The sequence below is a fragment of the Bos indicus genome, chromosome 10 (genome assembly GCF_029378745.1).
Source record: "Bos indicus isolate NIAB-ARS_2022 breed Sahiwal x Tharparkar chromosome 10, NIAB-ARS_B.indTharparkar_mat_pri_1.0, whole genome shotgun sequence".
Classification (NCBI taxonomy): domain Eukaryota; kingdom Metazoa; phylum Chordata; class Mammalia; order Artiodactyla; family Bovidae; genus Bos; species Bos indicus.
In genome coordinates, this window is record NC_091769.1 from 89,940,834 (window position 1) to 89,959,034 (window position 18,201).

The following is an 18,201-nucleotide window of genomic DNA, read 5'->3' on the forward strand; positions in this document are numbered from 1 at the left end:
GTCTCCAGGAAATTCTTAGTAGACGTCAGAGAAAAGGGAAAAAGGAAAGATGCGTAATTAGTTCATAGCTAACGGACTGTGTTCTGTCCTTTATACGTACTGATACATTTCTTCCTGATAACTTCATGCTGATTTCACAGGGAAACTGAGCCACAGGAAAGTTATGTAACCCAGGCAGTCAAGCCTCAGAGCTTACATGTTCATCCACTTATGGAAAGTTACAGCTTGAACTTGGCTAAAATTTTCAGTAGGTTTATGCTCTCAACAAACTCCTGTACTCTGAGGGCTGGTCTGTAAACTGCTCGCTGGCCAATGGTGAACTATGGCAGTGAGTACGTGAACAGGAGCCAGGGAAGCATGCCTATCCTGGGAAAGGTAAGGAATACATTGAGCTCAGTTCAGTTCAGCTGCTCAGTCCTGTCCGACTCCTTGCAACCCTATAGACCACAGCATGCCAGGCCTCCTGTCCATCGCCAATTCCCAGAGCTTACCCAAACTCATGTCCTTGAGTTGGTGATGCCATCCAGCCATCTCATCTACTGTCGTCCCCTTCTCCTGCCTCTGTTTTCCCCACTCTTTTCCAATGAGTCAGTTCTTCGCATCAGGTGGCCAAAGTATTGGGAGTTTCAGCCTCAGCATCAGTCCTTCCAATGAGTATTCAGGACTGATTTCCTTTAGGATGGACTGGTTGGATCTCATTGCAGTCCAAGAGACTCTCAAGAGTCTTGTGAGTTAGATGGATGACGTTACAATTTTCGGCCCCTGGAAAGGAGTGTGAATTCATCGCAGCAACTTCTGTGTGGAAATTTTACCAGTTAAATTCCATCTACAACTTTTCTTGGACATTAATGTGAGGAATGAGTCAAGTGTTTTCTCCAGAAACAGTGTATCTGTACAAGAGAAGATATGGGCTTTGGGAAGCATGATACACAGCTGTGTTCAGTTTGGGGGGTCTACCATTTACCACCTATATGACCTGTGATAAACTCCCTCTAGAACGCTAAGCACAATGTCCTCACCTCTGAAGCAATATAGCAATGCCTATCTATAGCTTTTTTTGTGTGATTGTGGCATTTGATGGTGGTTACAGAGTGCCTGGCATATAGGGATTCTTCAGTAGTCTTGCTTTTTCCCTATTTTTTTTTTTTCTCCCAAGTTACTCCTCTTTCCTCTGAAATTTGAAAGCAGCTGGTGTGAAGTATGCATGTATTCTCACCTTAAGTGAGGGAGTTTCAGTTTGCAGGCAGCATTCAAAAGAGATGAGTGAAAAGTTTCCTAGCTATTAGTATTGATTAGGTGATGGAAGGACTGATGCTGAAGCTGCAATACTTTGGCCACCTGATGCAAAGAACTGACTCACTGGAAAAGACCCTGATGCTGGGAAAGAGTGAAGGCAGGAGGAGAAGGGGACGACAGAGGGTGAGATGGTTGGATGGCATCACTGACTCAATGGACATGAGTTTGGGTAAGCTCTGGGAGTTGGTGATGGACAGGGAAGCCTGGCGTGCTGCAGTCCATGGGGTTGCAAAGAGTCAGACGCTACTGAGTAAGTGAACTGAACTGATACACAGATTTTTTATAAAGCATTTATTTGCTTAGTTTGGCCAAGTTTCAAACTTAAGCTATATCCTCAATGCTTTTTCCAGGTGCAGCAGCATACACTCTTTTTTTTTTTTTTTTTGAATATCCATCTGTGGCCAAGTGAGTTCTTTTAGCATATAGTAAAGCCAGTTCAATTTTTAAAAACTTTTTTTTTATTGGAATATAGTTTATTAAAAACGTGTTAGTTTCATGTGTATAACAAAGTGATTCAATTATACCTCCACATGTATCTGTTCTTCTTCAAATTCTTTTTCCAGTTAGTTACCTAGTATTGAGTGCAGCTCCCTGTGTTATATACTAGGTTGCTGTTGGTTATTCATTTTAAATACAGCAGCAGATTTTCTAATTTGGTCCCATGTCACCTTCTTCACTCCCTTGTCTCTCCTAACCCCACCAACTTCTAGCTGAAGCTCTCTGAGTTATCCTAAACTTTAAATCTGTTTGTATCCCTGGCCTAAGCTCTCAAAGTTAGCCTCCTTTTCCTTACTTACAGGGTTTCTCTGGTGGCTCAGATGGAAAAGAATCTGCCTGCAATGTATAAGACTTGGGTTCAATCCCTGGGTCAGGAAGATCCCCCTGTTTAAGGGAATGGCTGCTCACTGTAGCATTCCTGCCTGGAGAATTCCATGGACAGAGGAGCCTGGTGGGCTATAGTCCATGGCATCTGAAAGAGTCAGACACAACTGAGCAACAAACACTTTCTTACTTATGCAAACCTTCCTTCGGTCTCTCTCAGGCAACACTGTATGATTTTCCTGCTTTATGATATTCATGTTTTGGAGAGTAGAATTTCCTAACCCCTCAGTTCTATAGGCTGATTTATCCATCAGTTCAGTTCAGTCACTCAGTCGTGTCCGACTCTTTGCAACCCCATGAGCTGCGATTTATCCATACTTCTCTAAAAACTCCAAGTTGACCTTGTCATCGTCTCTTCAGATTCCTTTCGGAACTCCAGTCTTCACTAGGGATCATCCCTTTATCTCTTCTTAGTTCTCATCACTGATGTTTCTTGTTCTAAAGTTTTACTCTAAGAATGAGCATGAGGACTAGCATCATCACTGTTCATTTCCCGGGCCCTCATCGAGATTGGCTATGGTTTCCCTTCCGCATCATCATCCAGCCCCAGCTCCCCGCCTCTAGCCCTGGTGTGAACAGCTGTGGCCACACTGACATTGGGTATTTATTTCATCACTTCATAGTTTTATGTCATGTGAATTTAGATTATGCTAGTTGCATTTTCATGACCAGTCCAGTTTTCAGTACTAAAGCATTTTATCCAGTAATTCCTTCTTCTAGTTATTCAATTGTTAGCAGGCTTATGTTGCATTTTGATTTTTGTCCTATCACAATTTTATAGTTAAGTTAACCAACATCATCATTTTATTTTTGCTTATATAAGGAGAACAATTTGTCACTAGTTGTCAAAACACCACACAGGAGCTCATAAAATGTAAATTTGATTTTTGTGCTTATGAACAATTCTTTCAACTAGGTCTGAGGATGCTCCCAAAGAGTTGAAATTAATATTGAGCATCCAAAGGTGTGATCTGGTTGAAGGTCCCAGATATTGAAGTTTAAGGACCCAAGAAAATATGATCCCCTCCCCTGCTTTTATCTTTGCCACCTGAGTTCTACACCAATTGAGAAAAACAAATGCTAGTCTGGCAGAAATGAACTTTGATTTTTATTAGTGAGAGCACTGATGTTGAAATATGTGGTTTACATGTACTGGATTTCAGAATTAGAATTGCCCTCTAGCACGCTGATTCAGGACTGGAGTGGGAATCTCCCCTGAAGCACGTCTGCTCCTCTAACAGCCATGCAGCAGATGAATGAGTGACATAAACTGATGTTTCCCAAGGCAGCGTGTTCCCATAAAGCGCATGCCAGGGGCTGAGCTATGGACATATGGTTTCTCTTTGCAGATGGTCCTTATATTTCAGATTTTGTCACTCTTTTTTTCTGGAAAGCTATAAAAGAGGGAATAAAGAGATACTAGTATGTCTTGCTAGTGAAATTTCTTCAAAGTGGAAGGTCATAACAGGAGAAAGAAGGAAGAGGGAATTCCCTTTCCCTTCCTTCTGCCTCTGGGGTATTACAACTTGGTTTGTTAAATTTTATTTTATTTTTGTTTTTTTTAATGGCATGTCAAATATCCTGAAACATACATATAGTTTGATAGTCCTCTAATCCCAGTTGAGTTCAAATATTAAAGTAACACACACAAGCTAAGAGAATTCAATATTGTTCCAAGGCACTTACTGAATCTCCATGACTAGATGAAAACAAAGACAATTAGGATGGACAATTAGACAGTATATAATATAAAAATTACTTTTTGCTTACAATTTACAAAATGTATTATTTTTACAATCTTTGATCTCTGATAACCGGTAAAGCTGGCTGCATAAATCCAACAATTTTAAAAATCAGAAACTATTTTCTAAAACTTCAGGGCAAATAATTTACAAATAAGGTACACAAAGATTTAGACCATGCAGAAATTTCTTACATCTTCTGTTAATAATATTTTATAACTGCAACTTTATCAAATTGTATACCTACTTGCCCTGTACATATACAAAATAATGCATACATGATAAAACATTAGCAAAAAAGAGTAGTCCTTAAACTCAATTTATCATAAAATGTATTACTATATTAACATGTCTACAAGCAGGGTGTAACAGGGTTAAGAGACATTAAGGCAATAATACTTGAAGTTACAAAATAAACCAAATGTAATACTTTTCCTAAGTGTAACATAATGCAGGTAGATGGTCCCAGCAAAAAAAAGAAAAAAGAAAAACCCACTAAGGTAACAATCTATACTGCTGTTAGTCCCACATTTTTAAGATGGAATACTATAAATCTGGCTTTCAGTTTGTTAAATTTTGATATGATTTACCCAAATAAATGTTGAGAGAGCCACCTTCTAGTTTGACCACATTAATGCTGTTTTCCTTGATTTTGTTACTGAAATGTGCTGTCTCTTTGTATTTATTTCAAGCCCTCCTTACTGCCCTTGCCCCAGCCACTCACTCTTTCTGCGTAAACCAGGTAATGAGAGGGCTAAGAGATTATTTGTATCAGCTGGAGAGTCTTTAGTTGCACCTGTAAGACACCCAACTCAAATGTTTTAAGCATAAAGGGCAATCTATGGCCATATAGCTTTTAAAAGCCCAGGTTTGGTTGACTAGATCCAGGTCCTAAAAAGACATCACCCTGCAGAAACCGTCTCTCTCCATTTCGTGATATCGTCTGGGTCGGCTCTCTCACCAGGGAGGCCCTCTCCCCCCAGTTATCGTGGCCTCCAGCAGCCCTGGCTTTTCTTCTTTCCCCTTCAGCAAGCCTTGTTTGCCAAGAATCTCTCTTTCCTAAGTGTTCCAGCAAAAACATGGGGGTGAGTTGGGTTGCTGCTAATTCAGTGTTCTAAGTGTAGTCCCTAGACTGATCACAGAATCAGCACCTTGAAACTTGTTAGGAATGCAGATTCTCGGGCTGTACTCCAGAGTTTTGAATAATAAACTCTAAGGGTGGGCTCAGTGAACTGTGTGATTGAGATGCATGCTTTAGAAGACCAATTTGTTAGTCCATTGACCACACTCTATGTCTAGGGGGATAGAATACCTTGAGTGGTTCAGACTGGGTAATTTGATTATTTCAGGAGCTGCGATGGGGTCACCTTCATCCAGCCCCAGTGGTTTAAGGGTGGAGTGGGGAAGGTAGCTTCCCAAAGGAAAATTATATGTAATTATCAGAAAAAGCGACAGTTGCTAGTCAGATAAAATTAATATGTTCTACAATAGAAACTTTTCCCCAAGCACTGGGTGACAAATTAGGATACCAAGAAATATTTGGTAATGAATGACTAAGGCTTGCTTATTTTATCTTTACAAGGGTTAGTGTAAATAAAACCTTTTCTTCTTACAGTATGTTTTTGTACTCCATTGTTTTCCTGAATGGAGCAAACGAGTAGATTCATCCTTTAACTTGAGTTGTCCATGATCTCATATCTTCCTCTATAGATGGTACTTTCTGTGCAGCTGCAGGAGGGCATGGAGTGCAGGGCATAAAACTTGGACTGGCCCAGTAATCAGCTCGCCCACTGCAGCCAAGTCAGATATCTGCTATACTGAGTATTTTGTTTTCTGGAACTGAATGTTTGTGTAGAGATGAATTAGATCTACACAGTATCGTAAGGATGCTATTGACAAAACAGGGTCACTTTTCCCGTTTGCATCTCATCTTGTGATTTTTTCACAGGTACGATGGTGGGAGACCACACCCGCTTGGAATTCCACAACATCGAAACTGGTATCATGACTGAGAAACGTTACATCTCCGTGGTCCCCTCCAGTTTCATTGGCCACTTGCAGAGCCTTATGTTCAATGGGCTTCTCTACATTGACTTGTGCAAAAACGGAGACATCGACTACTGTGAACTGAAGGCTCGCTTTGGACTGAGGAACATCATCGCCGACCCTGTCACCTTCAAGACCAAGAGCAGCTACCTGAGCCTGGCCACCCTCCAGGCCTACACCTCCATGCACCTCTTCTTTCAGTTCAAGACCACCTCCGCTGACGGCTTCATCCTCTTCAACAGCGGTGATGGCAACGACTTCATTGCCGTTGAACTAGTCAAGGGGTAAGTGGATGACAGCGCCTAGGGATCTTAACACCAGCCCTGCAGAAACTATGGATATGAAAAGACTGTCCATTCTACTTTCTATTCCTGATACATGCTCTCACCCCCATTGATTAAAAATGTCTGTGTAATGATTAAGGCAGGAAGGGAGAGAAATTCATGAGTTTATTGAAAGATCCTCTGCTAACTCAGTACTCTCAAGCTTTTTATAATGAAATGTAGTCCTTTAAACCTATGGGAAAAAAAGGAATTATTTTTGCAAAACAGGGATATAGGCTGTGGGGCAGTAAAATCTGTGCCACCAAATTCATGGGAAGAAGTGAAATATAGATATTTTCAGTACTAACGTTATCCCATATATGCAAATTTTATAAAGCTGTTCTTGGTCCAGGATATTTTACTACTGAGTGTTAGGATGTAGTTAAAACAAGAGCAAAAAAAGAGACCAAAACCCAAAACACAGATCCATAAATGACTGTGAATTTCAATGTCGCCCCCTAGTGTTTCGCAGTGTACCAGCCGCTGTGCTTTGCGACTCGGGGTTTTTACTTGGTAGTGTTAAATAGATTTAATGAGTTAGAACTAAAATGCAGTCTGATGGAATATGATCTGACTATTCTTTAAGATCCCCTGGAGAAGGGCATGGCAACCCACTCCAGTATTCTTGCCTGGAGAAGCCCATGGACAGAGGAGCCTGGCGGGCTACAGTCCTTAGAGTCGCAGAGAGTCAGGCACGGCTGAAGTGACTTGGCACACATTCTTTATTCTTAAATCAAGCTTTAGTTTTCCTTGTACGATGCCAGTCTCTCTTGGGGCGTTTGAAGCCCCCCATGTCAGTTAGGTACACGTTACCATTAAACTTCATTAAACTACTCCAGGCAATCTCAAGTCATTGGGTGCTTGTGATCTCCCCCAGGTACATACACTATGTGTTTGACCTCGGAAATGGCCCCAATGTGATCAAAGGCAATAGTGACCGCCCCCTGAATGATAACCAGTGGCACAACGTCGTCATCACCCGGGACAACAGTAACACCCACAGCCTGAAAGTGGACACGAAGGTGGTCACTCAAGTTATCAATGGCGCCAAGAATCTGGATTTGAAAGGTAAAGCTTGTAAAGACGTTTATCCTCCTTAGAGCTTTCAGTGGAAAGGCTGTTCCTGGCAGTAAACTGCAATTTAGGAGCACCGTGCAGTTTTGATACATTATGTATATCCTGTTTTAACTACACTGAATTATACCAGAATGCAGTTTATTCAGTTTTTACTTTGCCCACTCCTTAGGAATGCTCTGTTTTCCCTGTAAACCTTGGGCGTGTGGGAACTGAGTGATGAATTACAAAACGTGGAGAGGTCATAATGCAGAGGAAGGCACATAGGTTTTGGAATCTCAGCTAAATCATTTATTGCCTGTGTGACTTCGGTAAAATTTTTTAGCCTTTTTTCAGCTTCTATACACTTTATTTTTTCAAAATGAGGATAATAATTGTTACTACATTTATGGGCTGTTAGGAGTTTTGATGAAATAATGTCTATAAAATTCTCAGCATATTATTCATAACAAGCACATAAAAAGGACTCAGTAAATGGTTGTTTTGTTGAAAATGTTGTTAATCTTTACTTCATCATAAAATGGAAACAATAGCTACCTCGTGGAATGGATATGGTGATTACAATTTGTGAGATGATGTGTATAAAATGAATGACACTTAAGAAATGTTAAGTTTCTTTTTTATACAGTGTGGAAACCCTGTCAATAATTTTGTGGATGCTGTTTCCGCCAGCTGTGTTACCGTTACCTGGGTAACGGCGAGTGGGCTTGGCTTTCGTTGACACGGCTCCCTTTACCCATTTGCTTTTCCTACCCGTTTTCCTTTCCAGGTGACCTCTACATGGCAGGTCTGGCCCAAGGCATGTACAGCAACCTCCCAAAGCTCGTGGCCTCCCGGGATGGCTTCCAGGGCTGCCTGGCATCAGTGGACTTGAATGGGCGCCTGCCAGACCTCATCAACGATGCCCTCCATCGCAGTGGGCAGATCGAGCGGGGCTGTGAAGGTACCCTCTGTCTTTTTAAGCTGCAGCCTTGTTGCAAGCCTCTTTGCTGCCTCTGCCAGTGCTCCTTCCTCGGTTTACCTTCCATCCCCTTCCCCGTCTGACCCTGCATCACCATCGGTGTCCTCTTGTCTCTGGCTGAGTGTGTCAAGACATGTGCCTCAGGCTCCGGGAATGCATGTTGGCACATGTCTGCTCAGTGTCACCTTGCCATAGAGGACCGTTCCTGGCACAGACATCAGGCTTCTCCTGACTCGTGTCTTTGCTTCCTGCATGGCTGAAAAGGTATCAGGGACTTTTACTTGATATCTGAGTACATGAGGAGTCACAAACCGGGGACTTCTGTATGGGTATCACTGTGAATAAAACGTATGTCACCAACAGTGGCTGCATTATTTAATGCAGACTGAGCGGGAGGTAGGAAAATGGTGTCAGAATGCCTCGATGGGGGAAGGGAAGGAACAGTTATTGAGTACTTACTAGGTGTCAGGCATCCTTAGGCAGTTTCTCAGTGTGGTGGAGTGGAACAGCATGGGCTTTGATGTTGTAAAGATCTGGATTTAGGTCCAAGTAGTAGTTCTTGTCAGCTGTGTGGCTTGTGGCACTTTAATTAACCTTTCCGAACTATGTCTCCTCATCTGTAGAATGGGACAATAAAACGTGTCTTGGAAGGTAATATATGTAAGTCAGAGTTAAATGTAGAATGCCTGGTACATACATAGTAGGTACTCAATAAGTGGTAGGATTATCATTTACGAATTTTATCTCATCTGAGACATTTAATAGCATTGCATGCCCACCCATGCGGCACAACAAACCATGCTCAGCCTATTTCTGTAGGTAATACACTGTCTCTTGAGATATTAACAGAATTTTATAGGTCTTTTGAGTCCAATCAGTTCTTGGCAATAAAATCCATCTCATTTTAACCAGCAGGGGATAGCAGACATTCTCAGCCTTCCCCAGCCTCCTTGCGTAGGTTGAAAAAGTGACTCAAATCTAACTTAAGAGTCCAAGAGGATGATCCGACCAGTCACCAGGGCCCTTGTATTCTTTTGTCTGGTTGAGCGACATGGTCTTTTGTGCCATATGTTGTGTTTTCTTGTATCCCTCATTAATTTACCACATCAAACCTGTTCGTTCATCTCCGAACTGTTCAGCTTCATTTATTACTCCTGTTTTTCATCAGCTTCAATCCTTCACTTGCCGTCTAGAAGCACCTTTAATAAGAAGCTTCTGATCAACTTCCCAGACTGATCTGTAGCTTGGAAATCGTTTCCCTTCACCTGAGAGTCAGCTTCTCATTGCCATTTTGCCTAGTGATAAGGCTTATTATCCCTATAACCCTTCCAGTTTTCTTTTAGCCAGAAATATTTCTTAAATTCTGTTGGCCAAATACAGTGTGTGTGTATGGGCAGACAGGAAGTTGGGTATCACCAACCATTTAAAGTAGCCACTTTGCCTTCTTCTCCTGAAAATGCCTAATTTCACTCAAGAGTTTTTGTCCTGTTGGCCTGCTCTTAGTTCCTTTGGGTATTAAGGGAAATCCTGAAATAGATGCCCTCTTTGGGAATTGAGTATCTTAGTTTAGGACTTTGGAATGACAGGAATTCCAGTTTTTCTGGAATGATTAATCATATCCAGTCAAATCATAATATAAAATTACATGTTCAGAAGCACAAGACACTCTTCAAATGTTAAATATGTTTATCATGCCATCAGTTCTGCAGATTTAGAGGTTAACAGAAATCATCCATTTAGCTCCATAGCAACATTGGCTGATAGAAATATAATGTGTCACATATGTAATTTTAAATTTCCTGGTAGTTACATTTAGAAGAGATTAAAAGTAACAGGTGAAGTTTAATTTTACAGTTTAACTTATCCAAGAATATCCAAAATATTATCTTTTCAACATATAATCAATTTAACATTTTTAGTAAGACATTTTAAGTTTCAAAATCAAATGTGTATTTTGTACTCAGTGCAGACCACATACCTTTAAGGTACCCAATAGCCATTTGCATCTATGGCTACTGTATTGGAGGCATGGTTCTATAGAGTATAAAAATTGGGGTATGAGGAGGTAAAGTTGTAGCACTGGATTAAAAGAAAGTCTAAACCAACCTTTATAAAAGTGTATAAAAATATATAGTGCAAAGGTGGAATGGACCCCATGTAAGGGAGCTTTAGGGGAAGTCATGGGAACATTAGGGAAAAGAAATTGCCCATCTGATGGGAGAAAATGCTCCTGACCCTACCTGCAGCTCGAGGTGCAGTTTGGCATGACTCATCACAAGCATGATGATGGGTTCTGACCTTCCTCTGCGTATGGGTGATTGTTCAAAGCTGAACACTGTGGCTTGATGGCTCTATCACCCACATCTATGGCAAGTCCTATGGGCCTAATAACACTGCACTCTATTGCCATGGAGATAATTATGATGGTTACCCATGGTGCATTATGAGTGCCCCACTGGGTGGCGGGAAGTGGAGAATGAGTGCTCAGGGAAGAAAGCCCTTGTTTATTGTACACAGATGACTGAGATAATTAGCGTAAGGGGCCAGGAAAAATGGCCAAAAAGTGGGTTAAGGCATAAATTACTGTCATCGGAAGTTTGCACTATTGTGAATAAGACCTTGTAAGAGATCCCAGGCGCTTTTTAGAACACTGTGGAAGATAATGGGGAGTGAAATGAGGGGCACAAAACCTTGGAAAGACTCCAGAAAAAGAACCATCCTCACCCTGAATCTCTGTACATAGTACGGGACCCTCAAGAAGGCCTTTGACAACTAGGCAGTCACAGGAAACAGAACACATTTCTTGATGTATCATTTCTATGCCTAGAACAGGAAACAGGTAGGGGATAAGGATTCATTACTAAGGAACTAAAACCTGAATCTCGCCAAGATGGTGGGTGCGTTTTATTCTTACATAGCTGGGATACACAGGCTAGGGTATATTGTGTGTTCTTGTCAAAGTAATTTGTAATGACCCTTCAAGATCCCTAAGTAGTAGTTGTATTACTTTCCCTATCATATCTAACCCAAAAGAGTCCAAAATTACTTTAAAGATTCATCAATCCACTACTCTTTGGCACTCAATTGTTTATAATAAGAGAGAAAAACAAATCCTGAATTAGATTTTTATTTTATGTTTTTAATATATGCAGAGTGCATAATTTAAAAGTTGAGTGTGATTTCTGAACAGCTTAGCCAACATCTAACTGTGACCTGCAGCCTCTCAGTTTGGGCTAGGGATTTTTGATATTGTCTGATTCAATACTTGGCTGGTAAATATCTCTATCTTGAGGCCAGCTTTGCTGCAGAAACCAAGGCATATATTGGCTAGAAATTCGACCCCACACTTGCAGATGGTAAACATCTGAGAGAAAGCATGTGCTTCATTTGGAGACTGGCATAAATAAATAAAAAGGGCATTGGGTTGGGTGCCATTTTGCCCACCGCCATTTGGGTATGGCTCCATTTTTTATAAATTAAGCCAGTTGAGATGGTTGGGTGTCCCCAGATCACTTTCCTAGCAATGCCCACTTCTGGTGCCAGTTTCCTTGGTGGCATTTTCAGGAGTTTACAAGGGGCGCTCCCCGGCAACTCTTCCATGCGCAACTCCTCCATGTGCAGAATTATTTTTGTGGGCTCCGTTTGGTTGTGCACACGTGTCTTTCAGTCTGGCCACGTCCTGTGCCTCTTTCTTGATGTTCATCCTGACCGATGGGCAGTCGTTTCTCTGGGCCATCTGCCTTGGGGTTGCTGTGTGGTTGTGGGAAGGCTCCTGTGCCACTGCTTGTGCCCTGTCCCGTCCGGCGTTTCCCCCGCCCCCGCTCTGCTGTCGTGGCTCTGATGACCGAGGCCTGCTCCACCCCTGGTCTGTGCATTCCCTGTCTGTGCTGTCTCTGGAGAAACCTGTGGAGCATCTCAAGTGTCTGTCCGAGTGATGTTGGTTATGCCGATTGTGTGTTCATTTCTGTAATGTGACCCCTCATTTACTCCACCTCTTACTAACCTCTGGTTATTGTTTTCACCTCTTCTGTTCTTTCGCTAACAAAGTTGCGTTGACCAAAGCTGACCTGCAAGGTAGAGAAGGTTCTTGTTCCCATTACCACTTTGGACTGAAAGAAGTCCTCTGTCACCCTTGGGATCTTTTCTCTAGAGGCCTTCAAGCTGTCACACCTCTTGGACAGCGGTGGTCGTGGGGAGGGGGCTGAACCCTGTGTTCTTTACAGACAGTGGCAGAGAACCCGGATCACTGCATGAAAAAGAACTGCATGGGCAAGGAGTCTTGGGGATGGGAATATGCTTCCATTTGGGGGTGATCAAAGAGGTTTGACAGCACCCTATGTGGTGATGACCCACAGACATATTAATCCATTTCTGGAAGTGCCTCTCCAAGTAGTTGTCATGGAGCAGGTAGGCTCCTTTTAATTTACTCATTCCAGACAGAAGACAGCACTTGGAAAAAGAAAATAAAAGCCCATTTGTGTTCTTAATTTATTATTTTCTGGGTCAGGGAGGTCATTTCTCAGAGCAGGAGTTTTGAGTGCTTGGAACTTATGAAAGAGAATGCCTTTTTCTCTTAACTCATTTTAAAGACATCTTTTAGGCATTTGGGATATATTAATGTTATTAAAACATTCTAGAGACTTGTGTCCCCAATTGGGGATTTTGATGGAGCACTTTAATTTCCTGTTTTGTGATTTCACAGGAAAAAAGTACTCTTGGGGAGGAAGAGGTCTATCGATGTATCGATTTTATCCTGAATCCCCTTGATAATGTCTGCATGTTAGATATCAGTGAATATCTACTGCAGAAACTGCTTCTCCTACCATTCAAAGAGGCACCTTTCAAAGTCTGTAATGGTTCACCTGTCCTGTCGTGTCAGAACTTTGATGCGGAAGAGCCAGACAAGACCCAGCCTTTTAGCCGTCTTTCAGCTGAGAGTGAAGATGGGTGGGGCAATTGAGCCTGGGATGGCTTCTGTGAATTCACAATCAGCACCAGTTGTTAAAATTAGGTAGATGGAGGTAGCTTTAACATAATACTTTTGGGGCTTCCCTGGTGGTCTAGTGGTTAAGAATTCATCTGCCAGTGCAGGAGACACGGGTTCAAGCCCTGGCCCAGGAAAATCCCACGTGCTGCGGAGCAACCAGGACCATGTGCCACAGCTACTGAGTCAGGGCTCTAGAGCCTCTGAGCGGCAGTTACTGAGCCCAAGGGCCACAACTGCTGAAGGCTGTGCTGTATAACCTGTGCTCCACAAAAGGAAAAGCTAAGGCAATACGAAGCCCATGCACCATAGTAGCTGGCCACAACTAGAGAAAGCCTACGCACAGCAGCAAAGACCCAGTGTGGCAAAAAAAAAAAAAAATTACTTTTCACCTAAAAGATCAATTACTTTGCAATGAGTTGTTAAATGTCGTGTCAGTAACCAACACAAGTGTCTGTCTCTTGGGTGGATATCAACTAGCAGAAGTCTCTCTTAGCCATTTTACTCTCACTCTTTCTTCTTCATCTCAGCTTAGCAGATTCAGCAATATGCTAATATGTCATAAAATTGACGAAAAGAGCATGCACTGGGTTAGTACTTTGAAGTCCTAGGTAGCTGTACAATAGCTTTCCATTTCATGTATGTATGGCCCTTTCAGTGATACGAAAGGCTGTTGTTTTTAGACATTCTATTCAGTTTTCTAACTAGGTCTACTCCATGTTACTCTGTAAATGAATGGGAGATAAAAGAGGACAGGATTTGATCTAGAAAAGAGACGATTCAAGGTTGTCAGAGCTTCTTGTGACCAGATACTTTTAGATAAAACTAGACAGCTGCATCTGCCCCTAGACTTTATGGTTTTTCATGGTAAGAACTCTGTGGATTTTGAATTCCCAGAAATTTATAAGGGGACTTCATATGTAGCAAAATGATCTGAAAGTTCCCATTCAAAGGAGAAATGGTTTATAGGACTCATAGTTCATGTCTATGCCGTACAATAAATTGTTGACCAAAGTGTAGATATGTATTTGGGGACATAATAGTTTAGAGTGTCCTAAAATGCTCATCTGTAGAAGCAGTCTAGTCATCAGTATGGTTTTTATGTTACTACTCCATTGACCAAATTCTCTTCCATTCTTGTGATGACTCACCAGTCTCTTTGTGGCAAGAGACTGTTATTCTTTGTAATTATTTTGAGTCGTATTACTCTTTCTGGATATTATGGCAAAAGACCTTTTAGGATGCAAATGCCTGTCCTTTCTGTTTTCCTGACATTGGGGTATGGGCCGTTACTCATACTTGCCTTTTCAGCTACAGCCTGTGGACACAGATAGTACTAACTACCCTAATTGTGAAGGACAGTAAAACCATTTGACAAGGAAAGGAGGCTAAAAATGAGTCTAAAAAGTAAAGGCAAATCATATTCAGAAGGAAATATAATGGTGGATCTAGGAAGTGGCAGAAGTGTGACAAGTCAGCAGCTTGAATCCTCTTGTCCTTGTGTTGTTGGGGTGTTTTTTAAAATATGTGTTTATTTGTTCGTTTATTCATTCATTTCATTCATTCTTCTCCACAACAAAGAGACCTGTAGGAGATCAGCCAAGAGCTACACTGCAGAGTGAAAACCCCTACGCTAGAGTGAGCATGGAGCTGGCTGTGTGGTCTGGGAGAAGGGCTGCTGTGCTGCCTGGGGTGATGGTGGGTGCTCAGGAGAGATTTTCTAGGCAGACTTGGAACTGAGTCTGAAGTAGGACATGTTTTAGGTAGATGAGAGGTGGAAGCTCAAAGAGCTTGGCCAGTTTGAGCACCTACCAGAAGCTCCGTTTGGCTGAAATAATGGGCATGTGGGGATGTGACTGTGGATGAAGTGGGCCCAGTTGGATGGAGACAGGTGACATCAGACCTTTTGTGGAAGTCATTGGTCTTTACTCTGGGGGTGCTTTAAGGAGGACAGAGACTCAGGTCAGATTTTCATCTTTTCAAGTTCACTCTGACACCCAGGTGCAAGATGGATGAGGAAGACAGGAAGTAGAAGCAGAGAGTGGTTCAGAGGGAAGTAGCATCTTCCAAGACAGAGGGAAGAGCTGTGAAACTGACACTTGGTACTGGTGTGGGCTAAGAAGACAAGTATGTGTCTTTCTGGGATTTAACCTTTGATGAATGAGGAAGAAAAGGAACTTTCTCTCCTGTGTATTTCCTTCCCACCCCACAGTGTTGCTGTGTTTCACAGCAGATGCATTTGCACATCATGACCGAAAGTGTCAAGGAGGAACTTGATTGATGGCCTGGGTTCAGATCAGACTTTGCACCCCTCCAGTTTAAGAGCGAGTAAGAGTTCCCTTGAGACCCCTGTGAGGTGCTGCCTCTCGGAGAGTTACAGTCCCTTGAACTTCAAGGTCCTTTGAAGAGAATAACAATGTCTATGGGCTTTTCAGGGGTAATTTTCTGATTCCTTTTCATTTGTAAGAGGGGTATTCCTAGAGCGGAAAAGATTCCTAAAAGCTTATCCATAGAAAGAAGCTGCTCAACTATAAAAGCAGTATTAAGTTTGGTCTGTTGGGAGTGAGGCAGATGAGTCATAATCACCAGAAATAAAGGAATAGCTCTTTATTGGGTTAGGTGATTAATCAGAATATCCTCTCCCCACTTTCTATCACATTGTCCTCTTAGCAGCTTCTATTTCTGGAGATGAATAGCTTCTTTTATGGAATGCAAATTATCCCTCTGCTTAGATGATGGACAGGTGGGTAGGAGGGGCCAAGGATTGATCAGATTTGGTTCCAAGTGCTGCGTGTCTTGAGTCGGTCAATAAATGTTTTTGGTTTGGATACCTTGAAAACCTAAACATGCCTTCGGGTCATTCTATAAGAGTTGCCATCAGCCAAATACTTTTAGTGAGTAATCCTCCAGCTTTCCTTACCACAAGAAATATAGTTCTTCACTTCATTTTCTTCAAAGCTAAGAGCTGTATTCCTTTCTCGATTGTATTTTATGTGATTCAGTGTTTGACCTAATAGAAATCAGGTCCTCAAAAATGGTTTGCATTATGGGCAATAATAAGAGAGATAGGAATTAAATGGAACTTCCCACAGTGGTTTCTGTCTTGTCTCTCAACATTGCATGACAGAGGTTTTTCACGAAAGAACTGTAACTGTGACTTGCTGCCTCAGTGTGTCTCATTTCTGCACTCCTGACTGATTTACCCAACTAAAACGGGTAGAGAGAACTTAATTTTCTTTTTCAATGGAATTGATAATACCCTTTATTGAGGGTCTCCTTTGTGCAGGCACATGCTAAGGACTTTCTATCCTGTGTCTCTACAATGATAATGACCTTGCATAGTAGATGTTTTTATTCCCAGGTCAAGGATGACTTTATAGGCTTTGCATATGTTGCCTAATTCAATCCTTACACCATGTACAGAATCCTTACACCTTACAGAAATGTTACAGATCGGGTTTTCTTATTTTTTTTTTTTCTTATAGTTCTAGTTATTAACACCTTACACCATAGAAACAATTTCTATCTCTTTTATACAAATGGGGAGACGGGGGCTCAGAGAATTGAGGTAGCTGGCTCAATTTCACATTACTAGTAAGTCATAAAGCTGGATTTTGAAGCTTATGGGCTTTCCCATACTATGCTATGGGGGTGTGAATCCAGATTTGCATATTTCCAAAGCAGAAACAGAACAGAGATGACCAGAGAGTATCCAAGAGGGTCATCCAGCTGAATTTATGGTTGATGGTTTTCATGGCAGTACTAGGTCACTAAGTTCCGGATGATACTGGTACAGTGTTCATTAAAGCAATTGAAACTAGTCTTCTCTGTCATTGTGCCGACCTTTGAAATCCCTTCTCTCTCTCTCTCTCTCTTAAAAACTACCCTCTACTACTCCAACAAGTTGCTCCATCAGTGCTGAGAAAAGAAGGAAAAGCAGAAAAATGAGGCCCCAATTTGTATTTTCTGAGGCAACATTGACTTTTGAGGACCTGTTCATGGTTGTTAAAAAAGAAGGGGTGATCTGATCTAATCATTTGACCTTTATTACCCAGACAGCCTCTGAAAATAGGGTGGGTTGAGCAAGCATTCTTGGTTTTATGACAATACCATTCTCTCACCTTTACACACACCCCATTCCCATGACCTCTCCATTGTCTGGAAGCGTCCTATGGGTAAATCGCTTTTCTCACCAAGTATAACTACTCTGTGTTGTTTATTGGCCATCAAGGGAAGTACTGTGCTGGAGCTGACATCAGCACAGGAATTTTCAGGAATTTTCCCAGCTGATCCATATCATGTAAGACGTATTATGAATACCTTGAGATTGGCTATAGAGAAAGTATTTTATGCTATAAAAATCAGCTTACAGAAATGTTACATATCAGGTTTTCTTTTTCTTATAGTTCTAGTCATTGAATATTTAACAGTGCAGGGAACCAAAGGCCATTGGAAATAAAGAACTCATTAGGGCATCTTAGTTTCCACCAATTTTCATGTCCATCTTGGCTTATTTATACTCAATGTGTGATGAGAGGGTAAAAGTTATTGAGGAGAACGAGGGTGCTACTGAACTGTCCCAGTGTCCCCCCCAAATGCTCGATTTTATCCTTAGTGTTTTTCACTCATTGTCCTAACCAATGGACTCTTTTGAACCCTTGATCGAGGAGAAGGAGCCTGAGCATGCTTGATGGGACCCTTCTGATCATAAGCTAAGGCATAGGTCCAGCCTTCAAGATAAAAATGTAAGAAGATCTTGGGAACACAGTTACTCTTAGGTCTTTCTGCAATGAAATTTGATAATAACATTTAGGACCCTCTTCTCTGGTTTTGCTTAATCTTCCGTGAAATGGGAACCAGAGTGTTCACTCTCAGCTGTTTCTTTATGAAGAG

At 41.7% G+C, this 18,201-nt stretch overlaps 1 protein-coding gene and 1 long non-coding RNA gene across 11 annotated transcripts in view; one reads left to right on the forward strand and one right to left on the reverse strand.

Moving 5' to 3' along the window:
• Positions 1-18,201, forward strand: part of NRXN3 (neurexin 3) — a 1,810,124-nt gene that overhangs the window by 855,375 nt on the left and 936,548 nt on the right. For all 10 annotated transcript variants that reach the window (XM_070797936.1, XM_070797932.1, XM_070797934.1 and 7 more), the window contains 3 exons: positions 5,869-6,250; positions 7,167-7,357; positions 8,133-8,306. In XM_070797936.1, coding sequence (XP_070654037.1) covers positions 5,869-6,250; positions 7,167-7,357; positions 8,133-8,306 — 747 coding nt within the window. The remainder of the gene's footprint in view (positions 1-5,868; positions 6,251-7,166; positions 7,358-8,132; positions 8,307-18,201) is intronic.
• On the reverse strand, positions 3,273-10,708 carry LOC139185403 (uncharacterized). The gene is made up of 3 exons (XR_011569035.1): positions 10,565-10,708; positions 8,784-8,941; positions 3,273-3,572 (listed from the first exon to the last, which is right to left on the reverse strand). It is a non-coding gene; the product is annotated as an uncharacterized lncRNA (long non-coding RNA).